At 38.4% G+C, this 23,359-nt stretch overlaps 1 protein-coding gene across 4 annotated transcripts in view; it reads right to left on the reverse strand.

Annotated features, from left to right (window-relative positions):
* Positions 1 to 288: 288 nt before the first annotated feature.
* doc2b (double C2-like domains, beta) overlaps positions 289 to 23,359 on the reverse strand; it is a 180,008-nt gene continuing 156,937 nt past the window's right edge. For 2 of the 4 annotated variants that reach the window (XM_085364704.1, XM_085364703.1), the window contains 4 exons: positions 16,694 to 16,848; positions 4,593 to 4,674; positions 1,801 to 1,897; positions 289 to 422 (listed from right to left, as the gene is read on the reverse strand). In XM_085364704.1, coding sequence (XP_085220830.1) covers positions 289 to 422; positions 1,801 to 1,897; positions 4,593 to 4,674; positions 16,694 to 16,848 — 468 coding nt within the window. The remainder of the gene's footprint in view (positions 423 to 1,800; positions 1,898 to 4,592; positions 4,675 to 16,693; positions 16,849 to 23,359) is intronic. The other 2 variants (XM_085364706.1, XM_085364705.1) reach the window with 1 other exon arrangement.

Here is a 23,359-nt window from a genome sequence, read left to right on the forward strand (position 1 = left end):
CTGTCAGTCATCTTGTGGATTGAATTTCTCTTAAAAACATGAAATGAGCAGCGGTGCAACCTCCTTTCTGTATGTGTGAAAGTGTTGTTGAACACAAACATGAGATGTGTATGTTTTAAACTCAGCCCTGTGGAGAGGAAATACTGTGTATTCCCAAAGAGAGGCGTCTCAGGTCGATGCGGGCAACACGAGGGCGACCCAGAGAAGACGACCTGGGTGGAGAGGACGGGGAGGATGCGGGAGTCCTGGTGCAGCCGGCGAACAGGTTGGACGAAGGATTGTGTGTGTTCAGTCATTTAATGAACCAGGTAATTCATTGGTCAACGTGTGCCAGCGTTCAATTTTTTTGTCCTTGTTTTTGAGGCAGTCAAACCAGTGCTTGAGCCTTTCTCCATTTGCATTGATACCCAGAGATACACCACCTAAAAGGAGGCACAAACACAGAATGAGTTCTTATTAGAAAGACAGGAGACTTATAATGCATCACATTATAATATCAGTTTATATTCTTAGCATCATAAAACAGCTGAAAAACAATATTAAAGATGAAAAACCTTTTACAAATTATTTATAAGTTGGTTTACTAAAGAGAATCAGTTATGTTCATTTCCAGCTCTGTGTGTTGCATCACTGGACTTTGCACGGCTCACATTAAAATAAAAATCCTTATATGTTCATCCTATATTAAAAGTTACAGCACCCTCCAGAAATTTATGCCAAATGTAGTGCTGTCCATTATGGTTGAACATTTAGTCTCATATGGCCAAAGAACGTTGTTACAATAGTCTTTTGGTTTATTCGGATGCAACTTTGCAAACCTGAGCTGTGCTGCCCTACTTGTTCAGTCTTTTTCTAATGCTATAGTCATGCACTTCAGCAGTGAACATGTTAACTGAGGCATGTTGAGTCTGAGATTTTTTGCAGCTTCTCTGTGCGCTGCACAATCCGACCTTGGGGTGAATTTGCTGGGACGTCCTCTCTTTGGAAGATTGTGCCATTGTGTTAACATACATCTGAATGCTCCAGACCAGCAAAATTGCCAAAGCTTTAACCGTGGTGCTCACACAAACTGATGATCGGTTGATTTAGTGCATTTGATTAGCACTTAGCTGCTATTTACACTTTATATTCCTCTGGAAGCAGTGAGGACGTACTTAGCTTTTCACATGGCTGCACAGAGTGCTGTGAAAACTTTGTCACAGTACTGCAGATACATCTGAGGTCTTGTGTTTCCCCTGAGCTCCAAAGATCTGATTGGCTTTTTATACAGACAAACAGGAAACAGAAGATTCCAGCTGTGATTTGAAAGCACAGGACATGGCACATTTTTCAAAATGTGATCATATATATTGTGATAATGTGTAAGTTCATTATGATTTATCATATTATGTGTTGACTTGTTATATTACATTGTTTTGGGGGGGGTTATTCATAATGTTATTATATTAACCTCAGTTGTGACATCTTTTTGAGTTGGACCTCGTTTAATAGCTACTTCTTTAGATTTCTTTACCCTTTTTTGGAATTTATGGATAATGTTACAATTATTCTTAAGACTGTGAAATATCCACGCCACACAATCACAGCTTTTCCATCGCCCTTAAAAGTCTCATTACACAACAAACACACAATCCCACCTGTGTTGATCTCCATCTTTTTGTTGTAGCAGCAGTTAGTTTGTGTTTGCATTCCTTTTCATGTTGGAAATGCAAACCGAAACAAGTCCTTAAAAACATGCAGACCCCAGTAACCCTCAGGGAGTCTCAAAGTGTCAGCACAGTGAAGCCCAGCACTGCTTACCTATGAAGTCATTCGACTTTCCAATGTCGTAGTCCCATACGGTCACCTCCAAGGTCTTTTTGGTGAGGTCTGCATATTTTATGTCATAACAGAACTCCTGCAGAAAATAAAAGAGGGCAAAATAAGAGCTCCACAATTTTCTCTCTCAAAACACATGATTAATAATACCTCATCTTTACAGATCACCACGTTGGGGCTTTAAGAGTTTATTTATTCTGATGGACCATCGTCACACACACACACAAAAACACTCTAATGTGCAGTTTTTCGGTTTGCATAATTATCAAAACAATTCTGAAAGCTTTTGTTTCATTTCCTGCTGAAATTCATTCAGAACGCCTCATTAGGTTTTAATATTTTGTTAGTGCCTTAAACAAGACGCTGTTTAATCTAGCTCTTCTCGCTCTAATGTTTTTTTCAGTCACTACATAACCAGACTCATTTTCGTTAGTTAAGGAAACTCACAGCACAGCAAAGGTGTCAACGTATCTTAAACTTGGAGCGGAGGAAATTAAATGCGGAATACACACACGGCTTCTGTAACAGCATGACAGTGTAATCGATACAGTCCACTGTCCACTAAATGAAACAAGCATTTTCTTCTGAAATCAATTTGCAGTTTGCGAAGCAACAATCTGCGGTTCAATCACCTTAATGAAACCAGAGCCTCGATATGGAGGAGGACCTCATTGCTTGTCTCCAACGGAAAGGCCAGGAGGTGATGGAAGAGTATGGGTGCAAAAAAATGTCAGAGGAAATGTCAAGTCGCTGGCCTGTGTGAGCGTTCGGCTGGGGTACGTCCACTCGTATACAAGCAGAAACGTCCGAGCCGAGCTGCCCCGTGGCCCGTTCAGCCTCAAAAACATGTTTGGCATTCTTGTTCAAAACGTGGCCGAAGCAGCACCTGTCTGATTTCAATACAATTTAAAATCAGCCATGAAGGGAGGTGTTTGGCTGTGAGACTGAGGAGCTCCGGCTCAGCTAAGAAGAACATAAAGGTTGATTACTTAAATTGCTTCCTTCACGGTCAAAGCAGCGGTATACAGCATGGTAAAGGTCTGGAGGCAATGCAATAGCGTTCAAAATTATATTAAGCTCCCTGTTTTAACAAACATTATTTACATTTTTGGACAACTGGGCCAGAAATACTGACTTGCTTTTATAAACTAAAACGCATTGTCCTCTTAACTCTGGCTTTTCAGCTGCTAAATGTTTGCAAAGTACTCACAGTTGCAAACTACAGTTAAAAGTTAAAGTTAATTGTACTTTGCAACTGTCAGTACAGTGCCAGTTTTTACATACATATTATAATCTTACAGCCATCGTTTATGATGTTTATGTCCATCATAAACGATGGATATGAGTACCAATAACAGACAAACTAGGCAAAACCCTGGCAACTGCTGTCACTAGGTGAGACTAGTTGAAAGAGGGTGATGCATAAAAACCTTCTTGGACACTAGAAGATTGCTGTGGTTGTCTGCAGTTTGCATGGAAGACGGTGACGTGTCTGGAAACACTGATCAGCTACTTGCTGAGTGGCAGTGAAACTTGAACTTTCAGAGTAAAGGTTGTGCCTTAACATTTGTAAAGGTGCAACTTTTACTGTCGCTTGGTGAGTAGTTGGCAAGTGTTTGCAGACAGCTTGGTGTGTTCCATACAAATTAAATGTGACAATACTGATCTGCAAGTGACCACAAACACCACAGGGAGGCTTTTGGTGCAGTACCATACTGTATGTCTCTTTGGAACCAGTTTCACCTATCAGCTACCAGCAGGTAGCTGACTGGTCTCTAGACCTGTGGGATTAAAGCACACGGTGTCTCATGATGAAACCGCCATCGCCATCTTGATGTTTTGAAGCCTCACATTTTCTGATACACTTCTATATAACTTGAAGCCTTTTTACAACCCCATGGGGGTTAAAACAATGTAGATGTAATGTAACAGTAATGTAACAACAATGTAACAATGTAAAACAGACCCCTTCATGTTGGTTTTACTTTTTAGGTTAACCAAGCTTGTTAGTGTTAGCTGTCAGCTTAGCGCTCTCACATCAAAATATGCCCACTTATAGATTCAATAAACCAAAGGAGTGTTTATAGTTCTAAAACCAAGCCGACAAATGACTGGGTTATATCATTGTTTAATGTTTTTACCATTAAATGTATCAGGTTAGAAACTATATTTCTTATATGTAATATTTGCAATAAAATATCAGAATCCTGAAGGCATACACTATGAAAAGGGAAAAGGAGAAGACAAACTACAGGTTTTATAAAATCTGAAGGTTTGCCACTATAAAGAAAACTTTTACATTAAATATGAATTTTTCTCTCTTATTATTACCACTGCAAAAAGTATTTATTGGTGCAGATAGAGCCATTAAAACTTTATTTTCAAAGCTTCAGAGCTTCAGGCATTGATAGGACTAAACAGTCACTTAATAAGTTAACCAGTCAGTAACTTGGCTCATCGGTTTTATAAGAGAAGATCAATAGAAGTTCAGTCCTGATAAAATACACCTGAGTTTTAGCCCGTCTTCAGTGGTAAACACTTGGCTAAACAGGACTTTAATTATTTAAGTTATTTTTTGGTTCTGCAGCTTTTTTAAAAAGCCATCTTGTTATGAATTAAGAAAAATTCCAACAGTGTTGCCCTGTCAAAGTGGCTTTTGTTGGTCCCAGGGTTATGAAGGTCGCTCAGCACATAAAGCACCAGATAAAGCTCAGGCAACAATAAACAGGAATAAAATAGAAAGAAATGCTGCAAGGTTTAGCTGTGGTTTATACCTCATTGAACTCAGGATTGAGCGTCTTCTTTTTCACAGCAGTCTTGTGCTTTGACTTTTTGTTCTCGTCTGGCTTCAGATACCTGCAGGACAGAGAGGGGAGGAAAGAAAAGAAGATTTAATACAATTTTCTGATGCTTATATTTATGAGTGAAACAGCAAAAATGAAAATATTACATATCCCTGCAGAGCACACGGTGCTCATGTGTTATTTGAAACCACCATCAGTAATGTGAAGCCTCACACAGTGGTCAGACAGCACACTGTACATTTCTCAGCTGTTATATTGTTCTGTCCTCCAGGGGGTGCTGTGGGACTGCCCTACATTCAACCACACAGCTGCATTACATTACACTACACACACACTAAATCACTACATCATCTGATTTTTAGAAACTCCAGATTTTATTAAGGCTTTTCTTTTCTCAGCTTGCAATCCAAAGACCTTGTGGTGCTTTCCCCTGCAGCTGCAGTCCCACTCTATCAAGACTGATGTCCCACACGTGGTTAGTTAAACAATAACATTTCACTCTAGTGTCTGCTTGATGAGATTACCGTGGAGAAGACATCTCACCTCATAACAAAAAGACATTTCCAAAATCAGTCGATACTCCTACGCATTACTGCAGAGAAGGTCTCCAGTCTCTAGTTTATTTAAACCCTTCATCTCAGATTCTCTGTGTGAGGTTTCTGGATGTTGGTCATTTGTTCCTATTATTGGCTTTCCAACCTTTTTTTGTGGAGCTTCTGGGAGTCATACCACACTTCACTTTGCTAGACCTTAGACAAAACTAATTCATGTTTATTTCTTTAGGTTTTTAGCGAGATTAACATTTTAGAGCCTGTGATATGTACTGCTGTTACTGTGACTCAGGCATGCAGCAGTAACCTATAAACTATTCTCTGCTGACTGCCAAAATCTGGGGGCTTCCAGTGTAGCCGGTGGATATGGCGGGGTAAAGCTTACTATGCTGTGTGCCGGTGACACATTTTGAAAAGTTAATAAACTCCTTTTTTGGCAAATGCAGTGCTTCATTTGGCCATCACAGGGACTGTTTACCTGCAAGCATCCAAAGCCAGCTCAAATGTGATTTGTCAATAAAGCTTGAGGACTGCAGAGGGTAAAACTAATTTTCCAGTTTCAAAAACTCTCTCGTTTTATAGCTGATAAACACAGTATAAATGGCCAGTAACACTTTATAATGTGGCCTCAACTCAGGAGTAATTCCCCTGTAATGTAATGGAATATCAAGGTATTTTATTTAAATTACAATGTAATATATTGACCCACAAATATACTAAGCCAGGTTTTTGCAGGACAAAAAAAGAATTATTTTGAAGTGTTACCAAATTAACTTTTTTATTTAAAAATATAATTTTCATACACATTATTCTGCCGATGAAGGGAGGGAGCATGCAATCGTTCTGTTTGTTTGTGTGTCTCTTTTTTAGCACTCCAGGGTCCACAGTTTCAACATATCATGTTCAGATTTAACTTTACAAAAATAAGCTTTCAAGAGGGGCAGAGATGTAATCTGATTACCTTTTTCAAGTAACGAGTAATTAAAGGGATTACTATTGCAAAAAAAGTAATTAGATTACTGTTACATTCACCGTAAGCATGCTGCGTTACTAAACCGTGGTTTTGTTTGTGAGAGTGTCTCATGACAATGACGTACAAGCGTGCGACGTGCGTGGCAGCAACAGACGTGTGTAGATCAACAATGGATAATATGGAGTGCGGGAGAGAGTACTAGCATACAGCATTTAAAGCTCGGAAGTACTGACATTACTTTTAGCATATATAATTATTCTTTTAATATACTGAAATATGCAGAAAATAGGTTTAAATGTTAAACAAATTTCTTCCAATCAAAGACAGTTGCATATAATTTAATTTCTGCTTGATGCAATGTGCATAAAGTAACATAAAACATAAAATCAGTAACATAATGCATTACTTTTTTGGAGAAGTAATCAGTAATTAGTAACCAGTGTTGGGTAAGTTACTTTAAAATAGTAACTTAGTTACATTACTAGTTACTTCTCTCAAAAGTAACTCAGTTACTTCAAGTTACTCGTTACTTTCAAAGTAACTAGTTACTAGGGAAAGTAACTTTGGTTTTACTCAGAATTCTCTTGTTAATGTGTTTCTTCCATAACTTTGCCAGTCTTCTAGCTTGCTTACTTGCCACAAGTGCACTGTGCCACCTACCAATAGAAAGGAAAAGATAATGTGCATATTTCCACGAGAGAAATCCCACGCCTGGACCGTCGTTGACTGCTGCCATGATTCTAGCCTACGTCACAGCGTCATGTGCGCCTTTTACATCCAACACAAAAACTGCAGTCGTGGTGCTTTCGATTGTACTCAGAACTCGGAAATTCTGCCTTCTGAATAGGAAGATGTAGGTAACACCAGACTGCAGATGAGCTGCATACAGGGCTGGACTGGGACAGAAAATTGGCCCGGACATTTTGACTAGAGACCGGCCCACCATTATAGGAAAAATCATAAAGCCTTTGAATGAAAATAAACACTATTGTGACAGTGATGTACACTGTTTTGATGGTATATATGCATCAATCTATCAATCGTTTGTTGTAAGATTCAGATAATTATTTTTTTAAAAGCTAGACATTTTAAATGAGAATAAGAAAGAAAAGTATTTCTTTGTGCCCCCCTTTCCCTGTTAATGCCCTACATGGACCCCTGGCAACACTTTGCTAGATCTGCACCTGCACAGTTACCAGCTGTCAGCTACTTAGAAAAGGATCCTGGGGTTATTTGTCTCTCAGAAACAGTTCAGAACTTCCCTTCAACTCATTCATGTCACCTAAAAGGTAAACCTGTTTCTCCATCACCTGTTCAGCTCTGATGATTCAGTAAGGACATCTCCTGGTTTCATCTTCATGTTTCCCTCTCACCACATATCCAAACCGACATCCTGACCAGCAGCTTTTTTACAGCTGTGGCTCCAGCAAACATCAGCTGATACTAGAAATTAATATTAAATAAATTCTAACAATAGCTGATCAAGCTTAAACATGCTGCTGTTGTTTAGCGCGACATCCGCTGGTTTCCTCTTTCGGCGCAAAGTGGGGAATAAACAAATAAGAGAGCCGATCAGCTGATCATTGATCAGTTTTCATGATTGAAGTAGAAACAGGAGAGGGAGGGGAGAGAATGAGAGAAGAAGAGGCAGCTGTGCAGCAAAGACACAGAATAACTCCAGCTTTGTGCCTTTTTCATTGTAGCTGAATTACGGGACAAACTGTTCCTTTTCACCTCAATACGAAACGCGTAATATTTTCTCTGAATACCAGACGGGATGGTTGGCAACTCTAATAACTTATGAACAAAATAAAGTTCAACATCATTAACTTCATAGCACCACCCAGCTGTATAGAAACTCCGTCATGCTAGCTAGCACGCAGTACGGAAAAAGTTAGAATAACGAAAATAAACTGCACTTAAACTTGGTTCATATCTGACCCAGAGAGACTGCAGGTCATAACTTCTTACCTGAAGTTCAGTTCACACTTGGACCGGCGGCCGCCTCGCGTCTCTTTTCCTTCTGCGTCCCTTTTCCTTCATCCACCCGCTGGCCTCCACCACTTGCTAATGTTACTGAATCTGTGGAAACTCCGCGATAGCCACCACACGAAGTAACGAGTAACGACCCTATCTAAATCCCAGTAACGAGTAACGCGTTCCTGATTTTGGCATAATAACTAGTTACCGTGCTCGTTACCACAATAATAACGTAGTTACTGTAACGCGTTACTTAATAACGCGTTAGTCCCAACACTGTTAGTAACTAATTACCATTTTCAAGTAACTTGACCAACACTGCTTGGGGGACATGAGCATCTTGGCTGGCTAAGCGTTCGACCTTGACCTTAATTGTTATGGCCAAAGGTCATTATGAGTAATATATCATAAGAAGTGTCATGGAGAGAGCTGCACAACACCCTATGATGTTACAATGAAGCCATGACAGGCTGATGTCATCAAACTGTAATAAAATTATAATAAAGGATCAAAGTTTTGACTCTCGCCCTTCAGTGATACTGCTCTTGTTTACACTATGTGTTCTTTGTTTTCAGTATTCCAATGACATTTACCTGATTGGTATACATTCAGTTCATACCAAGCACAAAATGTTTAATAACTGGAATAAATAAACTCATTGTTGATTTGTGTTTATTGAGGGTTAAGAATCATTTTTGAGTGTAGATTTTAAGGAATAGTATCATAAAAGAGTGTGTAATGTGGCAATTGGATACGTGGATAACAAGATAAAGAGCAGCTATATAAGATAAAAATGTAACTGCTCTGATACTTTGTTTCTTTTAAGTAAATTAAAAACAATTTAATACATTGTGTTTAGTTTCAGTTGATAGTTTTGAGTTATATACAAATGCCAATCCATCTCCAAATGTATCAGTGTACAATAATAATAAAGTTAATATGTGCACAATTTTGCACCTTTTTTCTCTCCACCCTTTAAAAAGGTAGATTTTTGTAACTTTTAGATTAAAGAGCAAAACTGGCAACTAAGACTGGTTTTGAAAATGAAGGCTACAAATATCAATATCAATTACAAGAGCTCCTGTCAGGGGTGAAAAGGCTGTATCTTAGAGGGAAGTGCTCCAGTAACAAGCTTTTTCACCCTAAAAGTTACAGTCAGGCAGTATTTTCTTAGATGTCTTGTTTTCTTAGTATATGAAATGGGTGAACGCATTATTTAAAGACTCTCAGCATAATGCATAACAGTTTAACAACTAGCTCTAAAACTGCTCAGAACATCATCATAAACGAACATGTTATGTTATTTTAGACTCCATTATCCTTGTTGAAGTGTATGTACCACACAGAAAATTGAGAGTATGTTGTGGAATATGCAAACGAAATTAAACTTCATATTTACTTAAATTAGCCGAGGCGTTCCTGGTGTGCTCACAAAATGTAACAATGTGCTTATCATTTTCAGTTTGCATTCGCTGCAGTTTGTGAGTCAGAGGAGAAAACAGGGCCTTAGTGCTGCTGTTTCTCTGGAAGAAGGCGTGTGTGTGTGTGTGTGTGTGTGTGTGTGTGTGTGTGTGTGTGTGTGTGCGCGCGCGAGTGAAGGTTAGACCTTTGCTTCTGTTCTGTTTTCATAAATGATGCACAAGGCAACTTGTACTTATCTCAAAACCAGCATAGTGCATGTTGTTTAGCACCTCTGTGCTTTTGGCCAAGAACAGTTTTTGGGTGGTATTGCTCATTCTGATGTGGTATATTTCATTGCAATTACAGTACCTCATCACATCCCTCTCTTCTGTTATGTGCCCATTGGACCCTCACAGACTTCAATTTCCCAAGGTAACAAAGAGACTTAAAGGGAGGCTAAGTGGGTTATTCCTCACAAGTGTACCCCAGAGGGAGTGGAAGCTGAAATTGTTGATGAGGACACTGCGGCGAACCTAATCGTTATCACGTAATGGGATTACTGACCCCCTGGCAAAAAAAAAAATCTAAGGGTGAAAGTTATGATGCAAACAAAGCAATTCTGCAATATGATGACTTTAAATATTTCCCTGTGTGCGTATGCCATGATTGTAGAGTACAACTATGCCTATGAGTTTTAAAATATACTACTCTTTACTTCAAAGCCGATGAAATGTACTTGTCATTGACTGAATGGCCATTAAAGAGTGTAAAGTACTCCACTACCTTGTTGACTAATGCGTGTCTGAATTCTACTTTCGCGCAATTTCCGAATATCCCCGACATTACCAGCACATTAGAGCAAATGGCTTAACGTTCATTGACAGCTGTGACTTGATCCTTCAGATAGACACTTAGAAGAAATCAGGTAGCGACAGAGAAATCCTGTGGCGCCGTTTATGTGTCAGATTATACATTTTCTTTATTCTCCTTCACGTGAATCAGTCAGTAAATCTATTATCAGCCTCGGTGTCCTTCAAGCTTGGGGAAGATTTTTATCCGTCCTCTGACGGTTGGAAAATTGTTGCCGGTCCCTCTCCACTGAAAGGAGTCGCGCTTTTGTTCTCGAGGTGTGCACAGCAGAGTCGGAAATTAATTGCACTTTCATTGCTCAGCCAGATGAAAGACTTGGGAAATGTTTGTGTGATAAACAGGATTGTCCTTCGAATTGTAGCCTGTGGATGGCACAGGTAGTGTAACATCAGCACTGCCAGCCAGCTAATCCATTTCAGCACCTTTAAAATGTGCCACATAACAATGGAGAACAGCATTAATGTGAGCATCAGGAGTTTGAAAGAGAACTGCTCGCTCCTGAGGTTGCCATTGTTTGGAATTTTGGCCATGCTTAATATGAGCATCCACCATTGCAACATCATATACACTCACCAGCTAATGCATTAGTCAGTAAACCTATTACTGGCTATTGTTCAACTGCTCATTAGTGCAAATAATAATGAGCCAATCACATGGCATCAACTCAGTGCATTTAGGCGTGTAGGCATGTACAAGAGAACCTGCTGGAGTTTGAACTGAATGGGGAAGGAAGATGATTTAAGTGGCTCTGAACATGTGTAGGGTTCACAAAAAGTGCTCAGAAACAGAAAATAGCCAGTTTGTAGCAGTTTTCTGGAGATAAATGCCTTGATGATGTCATAGGAGAGTGAACAGACTGATACAGATCGGACTACAGAGTAGGGCTGGGCTATATCATACTGTTCACGGTAAACCGGTGTAATGTTGGGCAATGATAAGAAAATGAAATATTGCGATAGAATATGGGTAAAACGCGCATGCGCAGTGCCTTTGTTTACATACGCACATGGCTGCGACGCAGAATGAGAAGAGCGAAAGTGGATCGTTGAATGAAACGGATGAACCAGAACTGGTTTGTAAAAATGCTGCAACTTCACTGGTGTGGAACTGGTTTGGCTTTCGTCCGTCAGATACACAACAAAGCACTATTTTTGGTAGAGCATGCTAGCGGGCCGTCGTTATTACCGTGTTTTTTGGAAAATATGGCACACTTCGACAGTGCCCCTTATAATCCTGTGTGCCTTATGTATGAATTCTGGTTGTGTTTACTGACCTTGAAACGATTTTATGTCGTATACGGCGCTGGAAAATCTGTCAAATGTTTCAGTATGACTTTGCTAAGCTACGAAGCCGCACCGCTTGATGGATTGTCGGAGCTTTACGGCTATTGTAGGCAGGAGCCTCGCGGAGTGATACGTACTGCACTTCAACATAATATTACCGTATTGTGTGTGTGTATAACCTCTTTTTAGGTTTTGTGGATATTATACATGGTTATGCTGATGATATGTCGGCCAATTTCCACTGGAAATGCCTTTTGGTTAAACTGTCAGCAAGGAATTGCATTTGCACTGCAAATTTTTTATATAACTTTAATGCACTTAAAAAGCTGCTTGTGTAAGTGCAAAATACATTGATGTTTTTGGGTTTTTTTGCACTAATAAAGTTGAGGAGTTGTAAAGTATTTTGTCTAGTGTCAATTATATCGTCAGTTATATCGTTATCGCAAATTTTCTAATGTATATCGTGATAGATATTTTTGGTCATATCGCCCTGCTCTACTACAGAATACCAGGTTCCATTCCTATGAGCAAAGAACAGGAAACTGAGGCTACAATTCACACGAGCTCAGGAAACAGAAGATTGGACAAACACTGCCTGGCCTGATGAAACTTCAGACGGTGGGTCAGGCAGTTCAGGCTGCTGGTGGTGGTGTAATTGTTTTCTTGGCACACTTTGTGTGCCAAGAAAACACTTTGTTTTCTTGGCTTTGTGTGCCTACCTGAATATTGTTGCTTACTATGTCCATCCCCTTATAACTCATGGTATCTAGTTTACATTATAAAAGCCAACTGCAGCGACTAAAGTCATTTTGTACCATATAAATAAAATAAAATTGAATTGAATAGAAAACGAGTTCGGTGCACTCAAAAGGACTTAACAGTAACTACACCTCAATCCAATAGAGCAACATTGGGATGTGGTGGAATGGGAGATTCACATCATGGATGTGCAGTCGACAAATATGCAGCAACTGCTCGATGATGTAATGTCAACATGCTGCTGAATCTGTGCCATAAATAATTAATGCAGTTCTGAAAGCAAAGAGGGTCCAACCTGTTACTAGTAAGGTGTAACTTTAAAAATGTGGCAGAGTGAGTGTATATGGAAAAAAATTAATTATAGTATTTTTGGCGCCTACATCATATTTTGTCTTATTTTAAGGCCTTTAAGAGTGACACAGATCGGTCGATGTAATTTAAAGTGTAAACATCGTGATTGTCAGTGAATGGTTTAATTTTCTCTTTCCTGCAATTTCATGTGCAGACGCATGATTCAAAATTCAATTACTCAATAACAGATTGTAGAATAAATTACTGCATGAGTCAATGAAGGCACAATACATTACTATGAAATTGTGAGGTAATTCAGGAAAATGGTTCAAATGTGACTCATAGTTGTTCCTGCTTTAACAATAAAATAGTTGCATGGGTTATTATTGTGCCATTCCAGCAGTGTTTATTTTCCTATGTTAGCTTAAATTTTTTCATAAAAATGACTTTGCCCAAACATTTAATGAATCCACTTTTATAACAAAGCCTGGGTGTTTGATTTCCTGTTGCACTGGCCTAAATCGAGGAGGAGATAAATGGCGTGAGTGGGTTCCCTGCTGGGTTTTTGTTACGAAAGCGGTACAAAATAAGCAAATCACTGTGAACATGGCATTTCAACCTGCAACAGCAAGAGCAGTCTGCTAATGTAACAAGAAAAAGGATGGAAATATATTTTCTGATAAGAAACAGAAGTGCTTTGATGACCATTTATAACACGAGGATTACATTTACAAAAACACAGAAATGTCCTGAGGTGAAGTTTAAAGCGTTTGGTCAGCTATGGAGACAAAATAAAACCTTCTTCAGTTGATTTATCGGAACTATAGTTATGATTTGGATTGATTGGCATTGTGTGATTTTTCACTTACTATTTCTACTTTTACTACTATTACTACTAATAATATTTTATTTTTAATAGGCAATTTGTGTCTCCCTACAGAATATATGTGATTTGTGATCACATACAGTAATGTTCAGGTTAGATCTCTATTTATCACACAAAAGCATTGATATTATGGACGCTCATCATCAAGAGTCAGGTGCATAAACTTCATAAACAAGAAAGCGTGGAAGTTATGGTTTGATGACCCAAAAGCCTGAAAGTCAAAATCATGAAATCAGTTCATATAAATTATACATAAAGGCAAAACTTTTACGATAAGGCATTTCCACTAATGCAGAATTGGTTCTGTTCTGGTTCAAAATCTAAATTTGAACTCTTCCACTTACGTAATAATTAAGGATTTAAGGAAGAGATTCATTTGCGAGCTTTAAGGATTCTAGCCAATCAACTTTTGTTTACCCCATTGGCAGATGTTGTTCTCAAAACAAGAACGTTTTGTCAGTTTTCAGAGTATCTGGCTTATTTCAAGTAGAGCCCTTTTGCAGTGTACCCTGTAACTGGTAAATAAAGCTCAAGATGAGCTGAAATATCTTATTATGAAAAAGTTATTTTCCTAGAATGAGCTTAATTTTCTTGTTAAGAATATGTTTTGTTTTTAGACAAAAAAGAGAAAACACGTCCATAAACAAGGTTTTTTTAACTTTCTTGAAAATCATTTTTGCAGTGTAGGGTTAATGACACTCTTCTTCATGCTGAATGAATTCAAATTATATCGTCATATATTTAGATTTTTAAAAAATGACACTAATAATGGGGGAAATGCTAAAATTCATCCTCGCTTAAGCTAACTTTGTTTTGCTGTGATTGCTCACCTTTGTATTTTCTGTGTGATAACCTTCAAAATCATCTATTAGCACTTATTTCTGCATTATAACATCATTACTGATATCATATTTACATATTTTCAACCTGTTATTAACAAGTAATCATATTGTTACTAAACTATTACAATTCTCTTTTGCCTTTGTCTGCATTTTTAATGTTTTTACTTTATATGTACTTTGTTGTGGGCATTTGAATTATCTGACTATAAGCTCCAGCAGTAAAGTTTGATAATTACATGGTACTGCTTTTCCTACTGCCACATTATTAGCAAGCAGTAATATAAAGTGCTAGTAAAAGAAGTTTGCAGCCAAAAGGTTGGTTCATGCTGGAAACCACTTTGTCTTTGATGTAAATATGTAATTGTGTATGTTTCTGTTCTGTGTCTTGTGTACTGTTTGTTGTATATGTGTCTTTCTTGCTGCTGTTACACCCAGATTTCCCCTTGTGGGACAATTAAAGGATTATTCTCACTAAATCACAGGTCCTCAGCCACGATGACTTACTCGATCTGTTGTGCTTAACTGGGAGAAAAACATGGAAAAGTCGTGTCTCACCTGGTTATTATATATGTCTGCACCACAACCATATCCTACTGATGTTTCTGTGCTGTACTACAAAAAATGCTTTCAATCTGTTGCTAAAACCTTGCAGAGAAGCAATAGAAGGTCACCCATTGTGCCTGTTTTCTGACTCAGTCCTACAAAACTTTTCTTGAAAGACAACATAGAGCCACCAAAAATCCACATAGAAATGTTATCAAGTCATCTAAGATGCTCATGCTCCCAAAAATTAAAGGAATATTTTGAGAACACAATCTGATCTTAATGGGAAAATAAATCATGCTGGATTATCTATACTAATATGGACTGGATAATAGTATCCATTCCTTCTTCCTCCAGCAACTGCGTGCAAAATCTTGGACATGAGGGATATTGTTGTCCTCTAAGAGGAACCCAGGAACCACTGCACTAGCATGATGTCTGAGAATACGCCTAAAGAGGTCATACTGAACAACATTACAGCATAACCTTCTCCAGACCGCTTCACATCTGTCACACGTGCTCATGGTGACCCTCCTCTTATCTGTTAAAAGCACAGGGTACCAGTGATGGACCTGCCAGTTCTAGCGTTCTATGCCAATCAGGCCGGGGGTGAGCAGAGGGCTCACTACAGGACGCTGGGCCCTCATACCACTCTCATGAAGTCTGTTTCTGATTGTCTGGTCGGAGACATTCACATCACTGGCCTGCTGGAGGTTATTTGGTAGGACTCCAACAGCACTCATCCTGCTCCTCATAACCCAGTCCTCCTGATGGGATAAGGGCCTTCTACAGCCCTGAACATCTATCCCAGAGTAACTGCCTGTTTCCTGGTATCTCCTCCATGCTTGTGTTCTTCAGTCAGAAAGAATCAGGAGGATAAAAATGTCAGCGGCCCCCACCTGTAAAGCCATTCCTGTTTTAGGGGTTGTCTCATTGTTGCCCCTCCAGTGCACCTGTTGTTTATTTCATTAACATCAAAGCAGCCGAAACTGATTAACAACCTCCTCTGCTACTTTGACCAGATCAATATCCCACAGGTTTAATTGACTTGATTGATGCTATACTCTGACTAAAAAGTGAGAGTAGTGTATGTTCTTTTCTATTTCCTCTGCTCTGATTAAACTGATTATCAAGCTTAGACAGTTTTACTTCCTCAAACTTCTGTACATGACTGTATAAATTCTTGTTCCTCACAACAGTGCCCACTGCAGTCACCAGAGATACACTGAAATCTGGCAAGTCGAGAAACAGAAGATCATCTGACAGGTTGTAGCAAACACTTCTGTCCTTGTTATCTAAGCACGGAGAGGTAGACCTGAAAGTGAGTGCTTTCAAAGGTGTGTAAACATGGCTGTGTATGAAGTTATATTAAGTACAGTACAACAAACTGCAGCATCACGCTCGTGGTAAAAACACGTTTGCTTTTCTTCCCTTTTCCAAATAAGTTAATCTGGAGCACCTGTCTGGTTCTATGATTGCTCCCTCGTCAGAGGTTGGTGCAGATCTCAGGGGTGAATAAAATGAAAATAAAATTACTACTGATAGATAATGACTGCCAAAACTATCAAAGTAAATCCCTTATTATCCTTTTTGCTTAATTGGGGTTTTTAACCTTATTAAATCTGCTCCCTGGAGATGGTAAAACAGCCCCAGTTTCTTTTTGGATGTGCCTGCCAGTGTTTGCATACTGACGTTTTGACGTAGGGGTCGGAGAAGCCGTTGGCATCCATGGCGGCAAGGTGAGCACAGCGTATGATGCCCACTACCAGGCAAGATTTCTGGGTGTTGTACTTCAGAGAAATCATGATTCGTCCACGTTCCTCCAGAGACTTGTCTTCCGTCTTGACCTGCAGGGTGGAAATGAGAAGATTTAGGATTCAAAACCAGCTGAGCTTTCAAAAGACTGACAGTTATGCCAACAAGCGCCTTGGCCAAAAATCAAACGCAATTATTGAAGAAAGTCAAGCGACTCACAACAAAAGGATGATGGCGGTGTGACCACAAACATCTTTAACATAGAGTCTTTTATTTTTATCAGGCTTGGATGAACTTTTTCTGTCACCTCTAGGTCAGAAGTTTAACTACACATGTAATCTCTGCAATATCATAATGTAGAAAAAGTGCAGTTTCAACAATATGTCTCACTTTTTCTACATTAAAAGAGATGCAGCGATAGCAAATGAAAGAAACCTCTTGGGTTTAAATAGTAAGAAATGAATGAATTAAAGTTCTAGTAGCTGATTGTTTAGACCAGCGGTCCCCAATTCCCGGGCCACGGGCCGGTACCAGTCCGTGAGTCGTTTATGGTTTATGTTTCAGGGGTTTTATCATTATTTGTTTAGCGTTGTTATCATTAACTCGTTTTCCCTGGGTCTTTTTTTGTGTGTTATGAGTAAATCTTCTTTTTTTTGGTACCGGTACTGGTTTTATTTTGTTGTATTTATCCACGACAACTTAAAGGCCTGTCCATGAAAATATTGTAATCAGTCCATGGCACAAAAAAGGTCGAGGACCGCTGGTTTAGACTGTCCTGTAGTTATAAAACTGAGAGTTTTTGATAATTTGTACAAAACTTTTTCCTGTTTGGATCCACTGTGTAAAAGCTACATTTCTATAGTCGTTTCTGTCATTTATTTGTTTATCTATTACTTATTAGGTGTGGTATGAATGGTAGTGGGCGATGTCTTTATCAGTAGGAAAAGCAGTAAAACTTATGAAAATACAGTTAGAAGTCTAAAATTTATGCCCTCATTTACATTTTCCAAAGCCATCCAGTGAGCTGGATTTAAGTCTTTGCTAGACGGATTCCCGGATCTAAACAATATAACTTAATCCTTAAAATTCTCCTTACTCCATGACTTAAATCAAACTGGGAATGCAGTTTGATATAAGTTGATTTAAGGTCTTCTGCTGGAAAAAAGGGAACTCACAGGCTAACCATCTCTCTTCTTGTGTCCGCCTCCGCTTTCTAAAATTGAAACATTTTCACTTACATAAGCCGAAATGCAGTGAAAGATGTGATTAAACCCCATCTCATCTGACCCATACCTTTTGCTTAAGCTAGAAACTTCCAGGATTTTGGAGGAACATCTTTGTAACCATGCCATGTCCTTGGCACAGAGACTGCATATTGCTCGTTTGTTATTTTGAAGGGTCCCTGAATTACCCAGAATTTATTAAAAAGAAATTAGATGTCTTGGCCTTTGCCTCTCTCATTGCCACTACAATCATCCACCTACACTCAAGTCTTCAAAATCTGTCCGAGTCCTACTAAGAAATGTCACATGGGTGTCTTTCCTTTTATGTCTTGGTAAAATACTTGCAGCCCCCCATTGATTACACACGTACTGCTTTCCCATGTTATGTACTTGAATTCTCAGGGATGTTGAACCTTTGCTGCACAGCTGCTTATATAAAAGCAGTAAAACATTACCTCATCAGGATCCAGTGAAGGAGTGGGAGGACAGGTCTTTCTTTTTTTTACCTTCTTTTAATTTTACCTTAGTCTATTCTTGGTTTGCTCTGGCTCTTTGTAGCTCGGCTTCTGTCTTTGCCAGGACATTTCTGTTCATATGTAACCTGTAAAGTTTCCAGCACCTACAGTCGTAGCTGTCTAGACAAGTACGTGCATTAAAAATCAGCCAAACACTGATTGGCTGACTGATCCCATCTCCGTTGTAGATGATGAGTTAATGGCCTCATCAAAATTAATTTACCATGTTCCTTGAGACAAGAAAAACATCGGAACTGACACATGATGTTAAAAGTGTGTCTCCAAACGCGGCACCTCACTCCCCCCCTACCACAGATTTCTATATAAAAATATTCTCTTTTTAAACAGGAAGTCTCATTCTTAGGCTGCTGGATAGCATCAGTCATACTGACACCATTGCAACTGCATCAATCATAATCATGCACAGTACACAACTTGATAGCTTGTTAAATGATCATAAGGTGCAGTCAAAATGTGATGACATGCCTCAGGAACAGTAGCAAAATAGGACATAGAAACTAAAGAGACCACATCCTAGCCACTGAAACGTTCTCACCGCGTGGCTGGCTACCAAGTGAAGGCAGGAGGCTCACGATGGGTTCTGCAAGCTGCTGATACACAGCTCCACTTTCTCATTGTGTAAATCAAGTATTTTGAAATAGGAAACAAGCTTCTCCACAATTTCTTCCCACTGTGCTTAAAAGTCCAGGAATTTTCCAATTCTCCCTCCATCCTGGGAGAAAGCAACACAATATGTAGCTTTCTTGGCACAAAAATAACATTACAGCATTAAAAAAAACAGGCTTCTTGAATGGTTTTGGATGGATTTGTGTATGTGTGTATATACATTTGTTTTAAATAAAACATTTTTTTATAAACAAAAGAAAAAAAATGTTGTCTGAATAACCTTATCTCTATACTTCTAATTTTCTAGATCTACCCACATTGTTAGCACATTGTGCACAAAATTAAACACATATTTTTTAACATTCATTTATTCATTTACTCCCTTAGAGGTCAAACGGAAAGAAAACGCCAGCGAATTAAAAAAATGTTGCAAAAGCACACAAAACACCACATAAGTTGAATAAACCACAACGTAAATCAAAACAAAAGTGTTTCTGGGGACACAATAAGGTGACGGACCAGCATCAGTGAGCAAATGTTCTTATGTTCTATTTCTATTGTATTTTATTCAACTTCAGTTGTATTTTCGGTGCTTTTTGCAGCATTTTTCTTTTTTCCTGTGTTTTTTTAAGTTTCAGTGTGATCCAATAATCCAATGAAAATAACTTCACAAATTTTCCTAGAAGGGAGATTGGATTTATTATACTCTTTGCTAGTTCCATATTGTATTCTTGGACTCCTGCAGTAGCTTTGCATGCTTCACTGTTCAAAAATAATCCTTATTTACAGAAACAGCCCCTCACTTCATCCTCTGACTGAAACACTTGATTTTAGCTTTTTTTAAGCCAGTTTTCTTCTGATTGGTTGCCCCTCATAAATACAAGATTTGAACCAAAGACCTGTTAAAATCTATCCCCTGTGACATCATACAGATCCAATGACAGAAAACATTCCATGAAACTGATCATGTAGAGTGGTATGAAACGGCTCAGAGTGAAACTCTAGGCCAATATAATATGAGCATCCTACAGCAGTACATTTGTCTACAAGTCTCATCTAGGAGCTCGGTTTCAAGAGATTCTTGATCTCCCTGGTTTTACGTGATCAAATAAATCAGTAGGGAACACAAGTTCACTTTAACAACAAAAGGGAAGCCTTACAGATACCAAAATGTCATCACAAATCCTCGTCTTATAAAACATCCTTGCCGTTTCGTGTTCTTTTTGCACAACTTCAGTCCAACTGAGTTTTATTTATATAACACAAAATCACAACTGCAGTTGCTTCAAGGTGCTTACAGTTGCTCTGCCATTTAGAGGCCTCAATGGCAGCCTGAAAGCGGGTTAATCGTAAAGAACCACACTCCTCGATTGAGGAGGGAATGAAACAAACAAATAAACAAAAAAACTCTGTTGAAGTATAAACTTTGGAATATCAGTGATCATATCAGCTGTAATGATCTGTTTTGTCCTTGATAAAATATTCTCATAATGATTTTTTTTTTAAATATTTAAAAAAAATATCTGCAGCTTCTGAAGATTAAAGATAATTTCTGCATGATTAAAATATGGCCTTAACATTATGCTTGCAACAATGCAAATAGATAAACTTATGCAATGCATATTTTCCATATAATGTAAACATTGCTCTCATACAATGTTTACTTTTACCTGCAATCTTTTAAACAAACTCCACCAACCTCTACTTCTTACTGACCTCAAAGATTACATCCTGATTTCGGTAAATTCCACACTGAATTAATCTACTTGCCTATCTCCCCATGATTGCAGTTTCTTTCACTCAGTTCTTCATCCTTAGATGGATGCTGAGAATACAGTACTTTGATGTGGTGCTTTGTTGCAAAAGACAAAACAAAACAAAGAGCAGCTATGTGTTGTCTGTTTTTAAAAAGCAGCAATTTTGAGTTGATTGTATTTAACATTAACTTGGTTTAAATGGGACTGAACAACTTCAAAGGTAGGAATGTAAAGGTATCTACAATTAAAAGGGAACTAATTTGGAACCCTGTGGAACTCCATGGAATATGGGGAGTAAAAGAGGAAAAAGACCCAGCAAAGTAGACACACTTTGTCCTGAGACTACAATGGAAAAGAAAAAAAAAAAACAGCCTGATTTACTACAGTATGAGTCAACCTATTACATCAGTGCTTGTTAGTTAAGTTATTGGTAAAACAGACCTGTACAACTACCAGTTATTCACGACAATCTTATGAATGTACTTTTCTTCTACTATACAAGTTTGTGTTGGCCCACAGAGCACTTCTTGTTATCTAGAAAGAAAAAAATACTTGAGTGTATGAAAATGACAGAAAGGCAGTTCAGAAGCCGAAAGAGCTTTTTTTCCATGTCCAGTGACTTAGAAATGCAATTTACCAGCAACTCCTCCACAGCTGCTGATTATGTGAGTAATTCATCATTTTTTCCCCTTTACCTCAGCACTTATTTTTAACCACACACACAGGATAAAGCCACTCATATCAACATAGCAAAAGCAAATGAGTCTAAAGAACTTTAAGCTAATCGAGAGCTACTTGAAAGTGCCTGGACCACTGAAAACTGTTTGTGCCATTTCAAATTAATATTCATTAGATTTTCTGTCTCATTTCCTTCTCTCATCTCTGACAGACTGGATGCTACAGCTAAACTGTGAAGTCAAACTGAAAAACCTTGATTTTACTGCAATAACATAGTACAGTACATTGACTCATTTACTTTTCAGGTGCTAAGTTTTATATGTTGTAGAAAATAACTGATATAGCTGTGTGGTTTGATTGTGTCTGGATCTGCCGTCACTGCCTTGGAGCGCCAGTGGGGGAACGATTTACTGTGAGCAAGGAAGGAAGTCCCACTGAGATCAAATCTCTTACACAAGGGCAACAAACTCAAAACATCTCAGAAATGCAACAAATACAAGGTAAAACGCAAGCTATACAATAAACAAATAGTAAAAAAAACACACCCATCAAAACATCCACATCTCAGTTTACGTTAGACGGGGAGGAAAGTTGCCGGAATTTGGATTGTGTGTCGACCACCCCCAGCAGGAGATAAAAAGCATCAGCTTTTAGATGTAAGCTAGTTCATGTGGTTTTCTCTTCCCCTCACTGTAACAGCCGACTTAAATCAGTGATTCTCTTGTTGAAGTCACAGTGAATTTCATAATTAATCACTTGTGGGCCTGACTTGGTCAGTACATAATTTAAATCACAGACATTTTAAGATGATTTGGAAAAGACATTATCTCCCCTAAATCACTTCAGCTGTGTTATGTGAGCTATATTTATTTTATATTTTGTGAGCTTTTGGGAGATTTTTCCAACTTCTGTTGGTTTTCAGCAATTTGTTTTAATTTTTTTGTGTGTGACCTTAATTTGCAGTGCGTTTGACCTCTCAGGGCCACCGTATAAAACCCATAATATTTAAGAACCAGGCAAACCACTTTAATGTATGTGCAGTAGCAAAATGTCCTTTAATTTTGGTCATAGCATTTTTTGGACTAGTTTTTATGCTCATTTAAATTCTTGTTTGCTCTGTACCTGTTGCTTTCCTATGTATCAGTGACAGCTACCTGCTTGCATACTTAGTACTTGCTTTGGTCCCATTTCTATTATCCTCCTCCTATTCTCTATCTTACTTGTTAAGCACCTTGGCATACCCTTGGTTTATAAGTGTGCTTTATAAATAAAGTTTATTATTATTATTAGTTATTTCTCACATACTTGTAAATGGAGTAATAGAGACAGAGTGTACATGGTACATAGATATATTATGAAAACTATGTACAAGACAACAACTACAGTCCCTGTTACTTTGACTGAAAGTTGCTGTCAATATGTCAAAAGAAAACTTTTTTTTCTTTCTAACTCGATTTGCCAAATAATTAAAAAAAAGTTTGCATATGTTCTGAAAATTTTCACAACTTTTAAATATTACTGGTTTCAGTTGAATGGACATTTTTCTGCATTTTTCAGATACATCAACAAGCAGGTGAATAAAATGCATGTTTATCAGATAACCAGCCATAAATGTCCTTCAGGAGTTCACAGGTGGCCAGAACCATGACTGTAAATGAATGACAATGAGCTCTGAAGCAGCTGGATGTATAAATAAGCACCTGTTTGCCAACAAGTCAAGATATCAGCTTAAAATATGATCACATGTCCCTATTGTGTGCATTTTCAATGCTGCTGGTGTCTCACAGAAAAGGACATGGTATA

Source organism: Diplotaxodon limnothrissa, linkage group LG10 (genome assembly GCF_057381915.1).
Source record: "Diplotaxodon limnothrissa isolate DT_005_m linkage group LG10, D_limnothrissa_male_GT1.1, whole genome shotgun sequence".
NCBI lineage: Eukaryota > Metazoa > Chordata > Actinopteri > Cichliformes > Cichlidae > Diplotaxodon > Diplotaxodon limnothrissa.